Raw genomic sequence first — 16,587 nt, forward strand, 5'->3', positions numbered from 1 at the left:
CCATTTACCCCTACCATTATAGTCTAAAGTGTTCATGTATTTTGTAAATTTGCTTCTGTGTGTGTTTTTTTTTTTTTAACCATGTTCTTCCTTGTCCTACCTTGGCTTACTGGATTCATATAGGCAGGGACCCCTATAAACAAAGCTTCTGGAAGAAAAAGTAAAGAATATTTCTCCCAATCTAGATATAAAATCTAGGATTTAGATATGTCAAGTCTGGGAGATTTCTAGAATGTTGAAGGGTGATAACAATAGCAAGACAAAGACAAAGGTTGTAAATACCTTACATAGATTCCTTCCATTCATATCTCCTTAGGGAGGGGGGAAAACAGGAAAGTAACTTCAGAAATTATTGTAATTTTGAAACTTAATTTTTATGAACAGTCAATCAAGAATATTACTTTCTTGATTTTCCTAGGCTTTATGCTGCTGATATTATACTCACATATGAGATGCTCTTTTCTTGAGAAGAAACTCCAGTTGTCAACAGCAACAGCATAGTTGCCAGTATTCACTGGTATCTACTTTTTTCCCAAATCTGGTTCTGGGCAAAGAGGAGTTAGGTAGCTGCCCTTAAACCATTTCTTGCTGCAGCTTGACTCTGAATTGGTATTACACATGGAATAGGGTAGGAAGAGAACAGAATAGGGTTTTACCAACCTTATATCTCCAGCACATTGGAAATAAAAGGGAGATCAGAAACAAGAAGTGAACGCAGTCTGATGGGGAAATAGAGGCAGGACTAGCTCCATCCCATCCTTTATCCACCCTAATGAGTACCAGGGTTTGCTACTTTATTGTCTTGTTGTCATTGTCCTTTATTTTTATCCTTTATCTGCTGTGCTCTGATGAGGACAATTCATTCTGCCTTGAGAAACTGAAAAATGATGTGGGATGAGAAATGAACTAAAGATTTACAAGGAAGACTTTTACTTATTTACTTACATCACAGTGTTTTTAGAAGTTGCAGTTTACAGCTAGCAGGACTCTTTTTCCCTGTAGTGTGTAGCCCCTCATGTCCTAGGATAAGTTACATTAGTGACTATTTAATGGGATTTCCCTGGTAGTCCAGTGGTTAGGGCTCTACACTTTCACTGTCGAGGGCCTAGGTTCTATCCCTGGTTGAAGAACTAAAATCCCATAAGGCATGCTGCACAGCCAAAAAAAAAAACAAAACACTATTTAGCTAGCAGACTCTAAGGAGATTTTACTGGCCACAAAGTATACACATTTGGGGAGATTCAGACAGGGCCCCAGTCCACACAGGACTCAGAAGGAGATGTTCATAACAATTCTTAAGTTTTAAGTTACAATAACTTCCCAAGTTACTAACGTCTTGTTCTTCCCCCTCCCTGAGGAGGTGGAAAGAACCTGTGTGAGGCGTTTACAACCTTCATTCTTTGTCTTGTTTTGTATTGTATTGTATTGTTTTGTCTTGTCTTGTATTATCCTTGAACATTCTGGAAATCCCCTAAACCAGAATCAAACATCTAAATTCCAGATTCTGTATATCAGATTGGGAGAAACATTCTTTACCTTTCCTACCTGTAGTTTAGTTTGCAAGGATCTCTACCCCTGGGATCAAGATCTGGAAGCCCTCAGTTAGCAGGCAATAAATGGAACAAAGGAAAGTCTTTGTGTAGACAAATGGCTTTTTAGAACCTTGCCACCTTTAAAAGCACTGAGATGGGAGGATTCCCCCCTCCACACAGCCCCCCACCCCCACGACCTAATGTTAAATTCTGTTTTAACCTGAGACCTCTGGCTGCTTGTTAGTGGTTTACCTTAATTAGGAAACAGAGGAAGAGGCCATACAAGAGCAATCACTGAGGTGCTCTCCCCGTCCAGGTCTGCCCTGCAACTGTGCAGATCAGTTTGTCCCCGTTTGTGGGCAGAATGGACGCACTTACCCCAGCGCCTGCATTGCTCGCTGTGTGGGCCTCCAGGACCATCAGTTTGAGTTTGGATCATGCATCTCAAAGGATCCATGTACTCCTAATCCCTGCCCAAAAAACCAAAGGTAAGTCAAATGCCTCCTTGTCTTTTTCAACTGAAGGTCACCACTTATTCTATTACCAGATAGTAAAAATACAACGATGAATTAAAGTGCTCTCTCCCTTGAGAAGTTAGAGTCTCAAGGGAAAGATCCAGGTAAAGCTGCTTGGTAATATGCTGTGACTGGGGGCCCAGAGGTCAAGCAGTTGACACAGCCTGGAGGAAACTGGGAAAGCCTCTAGAGCATGTGGTAGTTAGCTGGGAAAACGAGGAGGAGACTGCCAGCAAGGTTTACGGTAGAGGAAAAGTGGTGTTCATGAAGGCAGAGAGAGTAACCAGAGCAAATCTCTTGGCTGCTAATGAGAGAGCATGGTGTATGCCGGAAGCTAGACCAGTTCTGTAAGACATAAACAAAGTGTGAGGCAAGGGGAAGCAGCAGCTGAGACAAGAGAAATGGATGCATTCTTATTATTAGCTACTGATTCCTGATGGTAATAGGAAATAGTCTACTTAAAACCTGCCTCCCCTGTAGGGATCGAACATGAGAAATCTCTGGAAGTGCACTTTCAGTATTTTATGAAGTTATTTGTTTAGGGACTACTCTGTGGTTTTCTCAGAAGCTCAAAGTGCATTTGACGTCACCTTAATGATGGATTTCTGCTTGTGGTGGCTGCAGGTTAAGGGTACTACTGATTCTCTTAGGTTTCAAGCTTCTGGAATTGAAGTTTTCACTGACTGCCTCAGAGAGCTGAGTAAGACATGTCCCAGCACCACAGTCCTTGCCTTTTCAAGGTTTTATGGAGAATAAGCAATTGCTTCTCCATCCTGAAAATCTTGGTGCAGTATGAAGGGAGGGAAGGAAACATTTTCTCTTGCGTTAAATTTATTTTAACAAATTTAAATTCTCTTTTAGCAAAGAGAATTGGTCCCTGTCTAGCAAAGTTTACATCATGAAAACTAACCCCAAAGAGTTGTTCTGCAAAGAAGATAGGGTGTTATGCATAAGAAAACATGATAAAGAAATAAGTCAAAAGGATAATATAGTTGTGTCGGGATGTAGAATTGAGAGTTGTTTTGTTATCTGTTTATCTGTTTGCTTCCTTCTGTTTGGTAACCTTTCTGAATAAGATTGACTTGCTTTTATAATAAAACCACAAATCTCAATAATGGGAAGGGCTGGCTGGGTATAATACAAAATCAATATAAAAGAACAGTTTGAAAAATACAACTACATGAAAATGAAGTTTTTCTGCCTAGTAACAAATGACAAACTAAGAGAAATCTTAAGAGAAAGGGATTTCAGTACAATCTCTGATAATATAAAGAACCCCTACAAATCAATATGAAAAAGATGAACAACTTAATATATTAATAAAAATAGGCAAAGATCTATAACCAGTGGAAAATGGACCAAGGACATAAACATAGGAAAAGAAATACAAATGCTTCTTAAACACTTAAAAAGACACTTTTATTAGTTGAGGGAAATAACTCTAGCTACTGTATACAAACCCCCAAATATCAGTACTTCTACATAGTGGAAGTTCAAATACAGTCCATTTGGGTGGGCAGCAGGTGGCTTTCCATGTGTGATTCAGAAACTTAGGATCTTTCCATCTAGCAACTCAGCCAGCTCCTACAGCCTCTAGTCCTCCTCTGTCAGGCAAATAAGAGAAGGGAGATGATGGAGGTTGCTCCTGAAAAGCTTTTATAGGCCAAGTTAAAATTCATCTCTACTTGTAGCCACATTCCATTGTCTAGAACTCATTCATTTGGCCAACACTTCCAGGGAGGCTGGGAAATGTAATCTAGATGTATGCCCAGGAAGAAAACTAAACGAATTTGATGAATGAACTCTAGCCAATCTACCACAATGCTTAACCTCTCTCATATTAAGAGAAATATAAATTAAAACTACAGTTGTGTACCATTTTCCATCTACTAGATTGGTAAAGATAAAAAAGTTTGATAACAAAATATAGGGAAATGGACACTCCTATACAAGAGAGGATTGGGGCAAAGATTGGTACCTCCTCTATGGAGGGCAGTTTGGCCAAGCATATCAAAATTTTAAGTGCACATGCTTTTTGAGTCAGCGTGTATAAATGCTTGTTCTTAAATAAAATATCTCGAAGAATAAATAAGAAGTTGATAATAAGTGATTACCTCCAGGGAAGGGAACTAGGTGGCTGGGACACAAAGAATAGGCAGGAGACTTACTTTTCATTATATACAATTTTGTCTTTTCATTTTCTCAATGGGCTTGTGTTATCTGTTCAAAAAATAGTTGTTTAAAAAATAGAAATTTGAAAATAAATGAAGTTGTATTCATTCATCAAGTATCTACTGTTGTACTGATCTTTCTAAACACTATGACACAGTAGTCAACAAGACCAAGTCCCTGCCCTGATAGTGTTTATTTTAATTTGTCGCCTCCTCCCTGATACTCAGCCTTTCCTGTTGATTTTATTTCTGTGTATTCAAATTAGTAATGTTTTTCCTTCCAAAATTACCAAATTTCTCGTGATCTTCTTTGTCCTCATTCCTTCACATTAATAGATAGTGAAGTTCTAAATAGTCTTTTTCATTTCTCTTCAAATGTCTTAAATTTCTATAAAATTATAACTTCATGCATTGCAATTTCTTTCTTCTAGGTTTTTTGAGATAGACTTGACATGTAGCCCTGTATAAGTTTAAGGTGTACAGCACAATGATTTGATTTACATGCATCATGAAATAACTACCACAGTAAGTTTAGTGAACATCTGTCATCTTGAAGAAATGGAAAAAAAATTTCTTCTTTGTGCTAAGAGCTCTTGGGATTTAGTCTCATAATAACTTCCATATATAACACTCAGCAGTGTTAATTATATTTATCATGTTGTACATTACATCACTATGTTATAACTAGAAGTTTGTTATCTTTTGACTCAGTTCAGTTCAGTCACTCAGTCATGTCCGACTCTTTGCCACCCCATGGACTGCCAGCAAGCCAGGCTTCCCTGTCCATTCATCACCAACTCCTAGAGCTTGCTCAAACTCATGTCCATTGAGTCAGTGATGCCATGCAACCATCTCATCCTCTGTCATCCCCTTCTCCTCCTGTCTTCAATCTTTCCCAGCATCAGGGTCTTTTCCCAATGAGTCATTTCATCACATCAGTTCTTTCAATGAATATTAAGGACTGATTTCCTTTAGGACTGACTGGTTGGATCTCCTTGCAGTCCAAGGGACTCTCAAGAGTCTTCTCCAACACCACAGTTCAAAAGCATCAATTCTTCAGCACTTAGCTTGCTTTATGGTCCAACTCCCGCATCCATACATGACTACTGGAAAAACCATAGCTTTGACTAGACGGACTTTTGTTGGCAAAGTAATGTCTCTGCTTTTTAATATGTTGTGATTGGTCATAGCTTTTCTTCCAAGGAGCAAACGTCTTTTAATTTCACGGCTGCAGTCACCGTCTTCCCTGGTGGTTCAGACAGTAAAGCGTCTGCCTGCAATGCAGGAGACCCGGGTTCAATCCCCGAGTCAGGAAGATCTCCTGGAGAAGAAAATGGCAACCCACTGCAGTATTCTTGCCTGGAAAATCTCATGGACAGAGGAGCCTGGTAGGCTACACTCCATGGGGCCGCAAGGAGTCAGACACGACTGAGTGACTTCACTTTCACTAGTCACCATCTGCAGTGATTTTGGAGCCAAAAAAATAAAGTCTCTCACTGTTTCCATTGTTTCCCCATCTATTTGCCATGAAGTGATGGGGCCAGTTGCCATGATCTTTGTTTTTTGAATGTTGAGTTTTAAGCCAACTTTTTCCACTCCTTTTTCACTTTCATCAAGAGGCTCTTTAGTTCCTCTTTACTTTCTGCCCTAAGGGTGATTTCATCTGTATATTTGAGGTTATTGGTATTTCTCCCGGCAGTCTTGATTCCAGCTTGTGCTTCATACAGTCCGGCATTTCGCATGATGTACTCTGCATTTAAGTTAAATACACAGGGTGACAATATACAGCCTTGACGTACTCCTTTCCCAATTTGGAACCAGTCTCTTGTTCCATATCTGGTTCTGACTACCTTCATCTATGTCTCCCTCCCCTCACCTTTTGCCTCTGGTAACCACATATCTGATCTTTTCCTATGAGTTTGTTTGTTTTAAAGTATAATTGACCTACAACTCTGTGTTAGTTCCTGGTATAAACATAGTGATTCAGTATTTCTATACATTTTGAAGTAAGTTTAGTTACTATCTTTCACCATATAAGGGTATTACATAATTATCAACTCTGTTCTCCATACTGTACATTTCATACCTATGATTCATTTATTGTGCAACTGGAATTTTGTACCTCTTGGTCTTCCATACCAATTTCTCTCCACTCCCCACTCTCCTTCCCTCTGGCAATCACCTGTTTGTTCTCTGTATCTGTGACTGTGTTTCTTTTACTATGTTTGTTCATTTGTTTCATTTTTTACAGTCCACATATAACTGAAATCTGTCTTCTCTTTCTGTCTTATTTCACTTTAGCGTAGCACTCTCTAGGTCCATCCATGTTGTAACAAGATTTCATTATTTTCTATAACTGAGTAATATTCCATCCTGTGTGTGCACATGGGTTCAGTTCAGTCACTCAGTCGTGTCCAACTCTTTGCGACCCCATGAATTGCAGCACGCCAGGCTTCTCTGTCCGTCACCAGCTCCCGGAGTCCACCCAAACCCATGTCCATCGAGTCGATGATGCCATCCAACCATCTCATCCTCTGTCGTCCCCTTATCCTCCTGCCCCTAATCCTACCCAGCATTAGGGTCTTTTCCAATGAGTCAACTCTTCGCATGAGGTGGCCAAAGTATTGGAGTTTCAGCTTCAACATCAGTCCTTCTAATGAACACCCAGGACTGATCTCCTTTAGGATGGATTGACTGGATCTCCTTGCAGTCCAAGGGACTCTCAAGAGTCTTCTCCAACACCACAGTTCAAAAGCATCAATTCTGCAGCTCTCAGGTTTCTTCACCGTCCAACTCTCACATCCATACATGACCACTGGAAAAACCATAGCCTTGACTAGATGGACTTCTGTTGGCAAAGTAATGTCTCTGCTTTTAAATATGCTATCTAGGTTGGTCATAACCTTCCTTCCAAGGAGTAAGCGTCTTTTAATTTCATGGCTGCAATCACCATCAGCAGTGATTTTGGAGCCCAAAAAAATAAAGTCTGACACTGTTTCCACTGTTTCCCCATCTATTTCCCATGAAGTGATGGGACCGGATGCCATACAGGTGGCATGCATCAAATGCACACAGAAGGGTTTCCTTTTCTCCACATCTTCATCAAGACTTATTTGTTGTCTTTTGAATAATAGTCATTCTGACAGGTATGAGGTGATATCTTATTATGATTCTGACTTGCATTTCCCTGGTTACTAATGATGTTGAGCATCTTTTCCTGTGCCTGTTAGCCATCTGTATGTCTTCTTTGGGAAAATGTCTCTTCACATCTTGTGCCCATTATTTGATTGGGTTGTTTAGGGTTAGGGTTTTTTGTTTGTTTGTTTGCTTGTTTGTTTTGATGTTGAGTTCTTTGAGTTCTTTGCATATTTAGGATATTAACCCCTTATCATATATATCTTTTGCAAATATGTTCTCCCATTCAGTAGGCAGCCTTTTCATTTTGTTGATGGTTTTCTCAGCTGTGCAAAAGCTTTTTAGTTTGATGTAGTCAACATTTGTTTATATTTGCTTTTGTTTCCCTTGCCTGAGGAGACATACCTAAAAAATATTACTAAGACTAATGTCAGGGAGCATACTGCCTGTGTTTTCTTCTAGAAGTTTTATGGTTTCAGGTTTTACATTTAAGTCATCAATCCATTTTGAATTTATATTTGTGTATGGTGTGAGAAAGTGGTCTAGTTTGCTTCTTTTACATGTGGTTATCCAGTTTTCCCAACATGATTTATTGAACAGACTCTTACCCATTGTATATTCTCGCCTCCTTTGTCATAGATTAATTGCCCATATAAATGTGGGTTTATTTCTGGACTCTCTGTTTTGTTCATTGATCTATATGTCTGTTTTTGTGCTAGTACCATACTGGTTTGATGGCTATAGCTATGTAGTATACTTTGAAATCAGGGAGGGCTCTGTTCTTCTTTCTCAAGATTGTTTTGGCTATTCAGGGTCTTTTGTGTTTCCATACAAATTTTATAATTATTTGTTCTAGTTCTATGAAAAATGCTATTTGTATTTGCTAGGGAGTGCATTGGATCTATAGATTACCTTGGGTAACTGTCATTTTTAACAATGGTTCTACTAATCCATGAGCGTAGTATATCCTTCCACCTGTATGTGTTGTCTTCAGTTTATTTTATCAGTGTCTTATAGTTTTCCTTAGTTAAATTTATTCCTGGATATTTTATTCTTTGTAAATGTGCTTTTAAATCGGATTGTTTTCTTAATTGTCTTTACATACATCCTGATTTTAAATCTCATCAGAAAAGGTAGCCATAGGTAGTAGTAGTGATGGTGGTGGTAATTTCGTGTAAAAAGAAGTAATTTCCTTTGAAATTATATGATGTTAGCTAATATATTCTTCTCCTTTTATGTTATAGATGAATATTTGTGTATCCTATCATTTTAAATACCCAGTAAAAGTTAAACATTTTCTTAGGTCCTATCTTCTTATAGAAAATTATAAATACCCTTTATAGAAATGAGAGAGGCAAGAAAGTCTAAAGAAGAAATGAACCATCCTCCCTAACCCCTCAGAAGTAGTTCAGAGATTGAGAATGAAGCCAGGTCCGGGTATTACTAGGAAAACCCAGCTTCACTGGGTGGCATTCTCTCAGTGATTCACAACCAGCCAGCATCAGGTCCTCAGCCTTATAAACACAAAAGCCTGAAGTTTTCAGCACATACTGTGAAGTTTTCTCTTAAGATAGATTCCATATTAGCCAAGCTGATAATTAAGTCCCTGAAAAAATGCTTCTTTTATTATTGATAAGAACGCCTCCAACCTCAGACCCTGACCTGTCTGGTGGTCTCCTATCATGCCTCTTCCACCCTGAGCACCGTTCGCTTCTGCTCTCAGGGCCCCCTGCCCTCTCCCTCAGCACCACAGGGTCCGGGGCATCACACGCTTGCTCTGCTACTCCCTCTGACTGGCAGGCCTTCATCCTCCTGGTTCCACCTCCTCCATATGCTTTCTCCAGGCTCCCCAATCAGAATGACTCATTCTCAGGAGTATTTGGCATGTGGTTTCCTATCTGATGGCCTGCTTTACATGCATACTCGACTCCCCGGTCTCCATAAGCTCTCAGGGACAGGGACTGTTTCTGATTGCTCTCTTACTTTCTCTTCAGCCTCCCATGCCCCACCACTGCCTGCCAGCCCCACTATAGTCTCTTACAACATTGACTCATGGTGCTGCATTTGTGTTTTTCAGGTGCATACCCAAACCACAAGTCTGCCTGACGACATTTGATAAATTTGGATGTAGCCAATATGAGTGTTTGCCAAGACAGCTCACCTGTGACCAGGTCCGAGATCCTGTTTGTGATACAAACCACATGGAACACAGCAATCTCTGCACTTTGTACCAGAGAGGGAAAAGCCTCTTATACAAAGGCCCATGCCAGGTACCACTGTTGGCCTGACAAGCCCAAGTACACTGAGCATGAAATCAGCTTATGATCTTTTACATGTGAATCAGCAGTGAGACCCCATTGAGGGTCTTCTGTGAATCCCATCAAATCTAGAGCACTCAAGTCTTCTATCAAAAATGAACCATCCGAGGCTGGCTTTTCCTCCTAACACTGGAGGGCCCCCTTGCTCATGACCCTTTGCACCTCTAGTGTACAGAGCAAAAAGAGAGGCTTCTTGACACCAACCACTAGAAAACAATTTAAAGCCTTGCACTCCTGGCGTGAGTCAGCAGCATCTTCACTTCCCCTAGTTCTGTGGGCCCAGAACTGTTTCGTTAGAAAACCGCCCAAATGAAAACAATAAAAAAGAAAGAAAGAAAAAAAAAGAAGACAGCCTAGGAAGAATGTGAGGGAAAACAACCAAGAAAAGAGCTTTCCCCCTACTCTTTCCACTGAAGTTCCACCCAAGGTCCTGAAAACTGACTGAAAATTTCTCTAAAACTTAATGTCTTACATCAGTTTACTTTAGTCTTTGAGGGTTGTGAAATTGGTATTCATGTAAAAAAATAACTCTGAGGACAACCCTCTGAAGACCTTCCACACACATCAGTGATCTGTGTGCTGGGCTGTCTGCCTGGAGAAAGCCCAGCCTTGGACCAGCAACCCTTGCCCACAGCCGGCTGACACCTGACATGCTGGCTTCTCATTTCCTGGTCTTCACTAAAGGAAAGTCCCTTCAGCTCATCTCCCTGGGCTTGTTTCTCCTCAGAGCTTGTGTTCTAAGTGCACTGATACCTTTACTCTGAATTCCCTCTTGTTGGTTCCTCTTCTTGGCTTTACATTTTCTCTTACATGTTCTTCATGGATGCAGAGTCCATCTGCTCTCCTCATCTCTCCACTCTTCCCTCTCTATCCTGTTGTTGTTCAGTCGCTAAATCGTGTCTGACTCTGCAACCCCATGAACCAGTGTGAAATGATAAGGCCTCTGAATTTGCATCAAGATTGGTTTTGTTTTCTTCTAACAGGCTCTTTTGGAATAATGGAAGTCGGGAGGAAGGGAGGCTTTTTATCTCATATCCGTTCTCAGAGAATGAGCACCCAGGTCCCTGAGAGGCTGAGAAAAGTAGTCTCTTCAGTCAGTCTTGGGACGGTCCTGTTGCCCCTAACACCCCACCCTGTTTAGCAGCCTTTTCAGAGTGTCCAAGAATTTATACTGTCTTTTCTCCTTCTTGAAAGTAGAGAGACCTATTCTTGGTTAGGAAAAGTGCCCCATAGAAGTTTACAGCTAAGTGTGCTTTCTTGCCCTCAGCCTTTTTGCAGGGCCCCGGAGCTCATCTGTGGGCACAACGGGGAGACCTATAGCAGCGTGTGTGCTGCCTACTCGGATCGGGTGGCGGTCGATTACTATGGGCCCTGCCAGGCTGTCGGGGTCCTCTCTGAGTACAGTTCTGTGGCTGAGTGTGCTGCTGTGAAGTGTCCTTCACTGTCAGCGACAGAGTGCAAACCCATCATCCCACCAGGTAGGCTGGCAGTGCTGGGGGTGGGGCAGGGGTGAGATTGGGAGGATTTGCTTATCTGTCTTCAGAGAGTGAGTCACTAAGAATAAAGCTGACTTAAGTGTGTTTAAACTTCTCAGAAAGTCTTGACTCCACCTAATGCTGATTAGATGCATTTCAAAGGCATAATGTTTGCATATTATAAAATTAATGATTAAAGAATTGGACATTAATGAATAATTGAAGTATTTTTGATGAACGCAAGCATTTTAAATTGAGAAAAACAAGATAGTTGTTGTCTTAGACTGGCCTTAGTGTCTAATTTAATGGTTTTGGTTGCATATAATCAAGAAGTCTTGTTTCAAACAGGCTATTATAAGCAGTAACAGTTTTCAAAAAGCTTACCTTTCAGTTTCATACTCTTCGGTTAAGCAGAGGTAGCAGAAGAGGCTTTATCCCAAGTCTGCACAGAACAGATTACCTGGAGTCTAACAAGTTCATTCCTCTGTCCAGGAACTCAGCAGATGTTTCTTGAGCATCCACTATGTCGTAGGCAGGTGTCTAGGTGCTGGGGGCACAGCAGTGAGTGAACAAAGCCTCCTTCCTCCTGGAGACCATGGTCTGACATGTTATTATTGTTTTCTTAACAATTTAAATAACTTTAAAACTTCAGTTTGAATCAAACACCCATGGAATCTCTGAAACACTTACCTCTGTGTTTTGCCGACAGGAAACACTTGCCTGGGATCACACAGTGAGTTCTGAGTAGGACAGGGTCTAGGCCCCGTGTCTCTGGAAAGGCCAGCTCTCCCTGTGCTGTATGAAGCCACAGCTGCCCCCCGCCTGAGAAGTGGTACAGGAGGAAAGCAGGAATGGAGGAAGGATTTTGGTAAATGTATAGATCGTTAGACTCCAGGTTGATCAGGGAACATATCTGAAAGTGCAGTCATCAGGAAGGACCTTGGTAACTTTCCCAGCACAAAATGAAGGGCTGGTAATTTCACCAACTATTTTTAATTTTCTTTATTTCTAATTCTGAACACAAACAGAATGGTTTCTGTTATACAGGTGCTTGTTGCCCATTATGTGCTGGAATGTTAAGAGTTTTGTTTGACAAAGAAAAACTGGATACTATTGCTAAGGTAAGTTGCTTTATGTGCCATGTACTATTGAAACTTTACTAATAAACTTGTCAGTAATCATACAGACAGAATGTGTCATCCTGTTCATAGATGAAGAAACTAATTTGCACAGGAACATCTTGCCCGAGGCCGTACAGTAGCTCCCAACCAGGAGGACTGGGCTTTGAGCTCAGGCCGTCTGCCTCCCTGTCCTGTGCTCCTTCCCTGTACAGCCTGGCTGTGCAGTGACCTTGCTCTGCAACCAGGTAGCCTGCACTTGCTTAAAAAAGGTCTCTTGCCAGCATAGTGAGCAGAGTGAGGGCTGGAGCCAGAGCCAGGCAGCCAGCAACTGGTAGGCTCCCAGAGAGTTTCAAGGTTTCCTCCCCTCAGGTTGTCACCATTCCTCTGGGGATATGTCCAGAATTGACCATCTTTCCGTGATGGTTTTGCCCCTTTTCCTTTTTTGTACCGTTACTTTTGCTGCTCACTCTTGTGAAGACGAGATTGCAGAAGTGTAGCAGCCAACACCTGCCACTACCTAAAAAAATTACACCCATTTCAATGAAAACAACTGTATTTTTATAGGAAGGCTTTAATTATTTCCCCATGGCATCCAACTCAGAACTGTCCCTTAAAAAGTGCTCCTCGTGAGAGTGTTTATGTCAGCCAGAAAACTCAGCAGTCAGAAAAAACCCTACTGGAATGGGTTCTGTTGATATTTAGAATTCATCCAGCAAGGCCCTGCCCCGCACTTAGGATTAAAAGAGCCTTCTGTTTTAGGCAAGGTAGCAAGGCAGATTAGGCAGTAGTAAGGAATTCTTTTTTCAGGTAATAGAATTGTTTTCTCTTTCTAGGTTACAAACAAAAAGCCAATCACAGTTCTGGAAATACTTCAGAAGATCCGCATGCATGTGTCTGTCCCACAGTGTGATGTGTTTGGGTACTTCAGCATTGAGTCAGAAATTGTGATACTCATCATTCCTGTCGACCATTATCCAAAAGCTTTACAGGTGAGGTTGGCACGCGTCATGCAGCCATCCTGTCACTTTCAATTGGGAGGGCGGAAGGAAGGATAGCAAGGCAGCTCCGAGGACGAGGACGGAGCTGCTCCAGGGGAGTGGCTTCCAACAGAATGCTGGGGAAGGGGAGGGCGCGAGGTGGAGATGCTGTGACTCAGCAAGTGCAGAGATGAAAGGTATCTGCTGCTCATCTTCTAGATGAGGCTGTTGAGGCCCAGGGAGGGCAGGGACGACACCAGTCATGCAGTGACAAGGGCAGGAGGACTCCTGTCTCCCAAGGGCTGTGCTGCTACTGGGGAGGAGGAGCCCACTAGAACTGATCTGATGGGCCCTGAGTTTTCTTCCTCATAATCTAGAGGTGAACCTCACTCAGGAGGCACAAGTTTCAGCACCAACATAGGGAGGGTCCCAGTGATGGGAGTGAATACAGTGGTTTATAAGCTGCCACAGTGAGGAAACTCATTCTGTCTCAGTGCTCTCCTCCTGATGTGTAGGTGGCCGGGGAGAGGCCACTTCCTGTGACTGTGTTTAAAGCATGAAAAGATAATGTCTAAACGTGAATAAGGGGTGAACAGGATTGTGGAGAAAGAAAAGGCAGTGGCTGTGTGGGTCATGGCATTTTTTTTTAATTTGATTTCCATCGATGCTGTTATTATTTGTGTAATAAATTAAGACTTTATTAGAATATTACTTTGGCTAAAAAAAGGATAAAGAGAAGACATATTCCATGTGTTGGGATATATGTGGAATTTGTCTGACTTGACCTTTTTCATGGGTTCTGTGACTTATATTAAAAGGATCTGATTATCCTCTCCCAGATTGAGGCCTGCAATAAGGAAGCAGAGAAGATCGAATCTCTTATCAACTCTGACAGCCCCACTCTGGCCGCCCACGTCCCTCTGTCTGCCCTGGTCATCTCCCAGGCGCAGGTCTCCAGCAGCATGCCCTCAGCCGCCCCCAGGGCCCGGCCTCCCCACCACTCCTGCCTCTTCCTCCTCAGCCTGGGCCTCACCTTCCACAGGGTCTGGACACACAACTGACTGCCCATGAAAACTGCAAAATATTCCTTGATCTAATTTTCTTACTTTGGAAAAAACATACAGGACTGCTGGTTTGTAGTTGAATGGTGGCCAAGGCAAAGCACTTGTCACCTCTAACCTCTGTGCACCGTACAGTATTTTTCTTAATTATCAGTATTAATAAGGGTTTTGCCTTGTTTCTACAAGTGTTACAATATGTTCTTCCAAATACTAAGGAAAAGAGAATGTTTCCTTCTGGTGGATCACTGGCTTACAATTTACATTTTGCTCGTTAGATGGGTCCCCCACTCCAAAACAAATTCTACATCATTAATAAATGAGATGATCACTTTTTAGGAAGACAGCTCACTTTTACTATGGACTTCGTATCACAGAAACTTCATTTCAGAGTTCTTTCAGTATTAAGGTGCCCCTAGTGTGTGTGTGTTTGTTTACAGGTAATTCCCTACTCTGTCTAGAAGTGAGGCGTCACAGTGAAGAGCCACTGTTATTAGAGTATGAGAAAAAGATAAGGCATCTTTGGAATTATCATGTAAGTCATCAGGCAAATTTAATTTATAGAAATCTAATTCAGAATCCATTTAATGTGTTAAGCAAAAGCAGGCTAAGTAAATGGCACTCACATGATGAATTGTACCTAAGTGATAGTCTCAGTGGTTCTTAAAGTGTGTCTGTGACTTCTGTGAAAGGGAGAAGTTATATTGCATCAAAGCATCTTGTATTATGCATTTTTATATTAATAGATGTATATCCTTTGGTATTATCCAAGTTAAATGTAGAGTTTTTGAACATTAACCTTTAAACCAATTGCTGCTACTTATGTAATTGCCAAAAAGTGAAATAATTAGTAGTTCATGTAAATAATACATGATTTTTCTATTTTATTATGAAGAAGGTGAATAGCCATATTTGTAAAATGACAATCATGTGTGTTAACCCAGTACTTTCCATTCATGAAGACACATTTGTTTTTTGTGATATGCACAATGTAGGTAAGTGTTCTGTTTTTCTTTTTTGATACAGATTTATGAAGAAGTGTGGTTTATATATTTAAAAGTGTCAATCTAAATATTAAAATGTTTGCATGTTATCTAAGAAATTGAATATTTTGAATGTGTTTCACAGTTTTAAATAAGCTATTCAATGTAATACTTCTTGTTTATATGCACCTAAACTTAGAATTTACATGAAGTGTTTTTCTCAGTGTTATATATATGTACCCTCTGAAAGATATAGGGTTATGCTTATTATACCAAAATGTTGTTTAAAAGTGGGCACTTAAAGCTTTCAGAATTTCTCAGTGCTGATGTAGCATGTTTGTTGCAATTGCTTTTTCTATATAAATCTCTTCAATGCAATATACTGGAAAGCTTTTCTATTTTAATAAAATAATTTTATATGATTATGTGTATTTCTAAGCAAAGCGCACATTCAGAATGAAACTACTGATGACTCTTCGGCGAGCCATGTGCTTTGCTCTAAATAAGAAGTTGTGGGAGTGTGATTACTCCAAAAGTGGGAAAGCAGAGCAGCTGGGACAGAGCTGGTCAGAACAGACCCTGGCATGACCAGAGGCAGGCTGAGGCAGAAGGGTCAAGAACAAAGACCCCAGCTTCTTCAGGACTGAGAGCTTCAGGCACTCCAAGACCAGGAGTAGATTAAGCAATTCTTCTCCCCACTGGTTCAGCCCCAGCTTCTTCAGGACTGAGAGCTTCAGGCACTCCAAGACCAGGAGTAGGTTAGGCAGTTCTTCTCCCCACTGGTTCAGCCCGATATCTCAGCCCTATGGTATATCCTAGAACAGAGAGAACTTTGCACTGTGGAGACAGAGAGCCAGCTGGTCAGGGCTCGAGAGGTTCTATCAGTCAGCTGAGGCTAAGGCCCCAAACCTTCATCTTGCTTCCGTCACATGTCTGCTGTGCTTCTTCTCATTGCTGTCTTCACTCCAGGACCCACGCAGTGTCCTCACAAAGGGAAGAAGGAGATGAAGAAAACCACAACTGGTGGTTAGTTCTCTGCTCAGAAGTGACACTATCATTTCTGCCTACGGCTAACATCCAAGCAAGTCACGTGGCCGCCCCTGACTCCAAAAGGTAGGGAGGAACATACCATCCTCTTGTGTATGTGTGTATATTTGTGTGTTGGGGAAGGAAGAAGGGAAGAAGCTGGGGCAGACCATGAGTATTTTGAACAATGATACAGTCTACTACAGAGGCCCTTTCTTATCAGGATAGGGCAATAGCCAGAAATGACTAAATTTCTTTACAAAAAAGCAGAAGTTT

General features: G+C 41.3%; 1 protein-coding gene across 6 annotated transcripts in view; it reads left to right on the forward strand.

The window, feature by feature from the left end:
* Nucleotides 1-15,707, forward strand: part of RECK (reversion inducing cysteine rich protein with kazal motifs) — a 78,096-nt gene extending 62,389 nt beyond the window's left edge. For 5 of the 6 annotated variants that reach the window (XM_081508697.1, XM_081508728.1, XM_081508717.1 and 2 more), the window contains 6 exons: nt 1,849-2,020; nt 9,431-9,623; nt 10,939-11,149; nt 12,194-12,267; nt 13,101-13,256; nt 14,084-15,707. In XM_081508697.1, the coding sequence (XP_081364823.1) occupies nt 1,849-2,020; nt 9,431-9,623; nt 10,939-11,149; nt 12,194-12,267; nt 13,101-13,256; nt 14,084-14,305 (1,028 nt within the window). In that variant the 3' untranslated portion in view covers nt 14,306-15,707. The remainder of the gene's footprint in view (nt 1-1,848; nt 2,021-9,430; nt 9,624-10,938; nt 11,150-12,193; nt 12,268-13,100; nt 13,257-14,083) is intronic. The other variant, XM_081508690.1, reaches the window with a different exon arrangement.
* Nucleotides 15,708-16,587: the final 880 nt, after the last annotated feature.

The sequence above is a fragment of the Giraffa tippelskirchi genome, chromosome 1 (assembly GCF_054371585.1).
Source record: "Giraffa tippelskirchi isolate mGirTip1 chromosome 1, T2T-mGirTip1v1.2.pri, whole genome shotgun sequence".
NCBI classification, from domain to species: domain Eukaryota; kingdom Metazoa; phylum Chordata; class Mammalia; order Artiodactyla; family Giraffidae; genus Giraffa; species Giraffa tippelskirchi.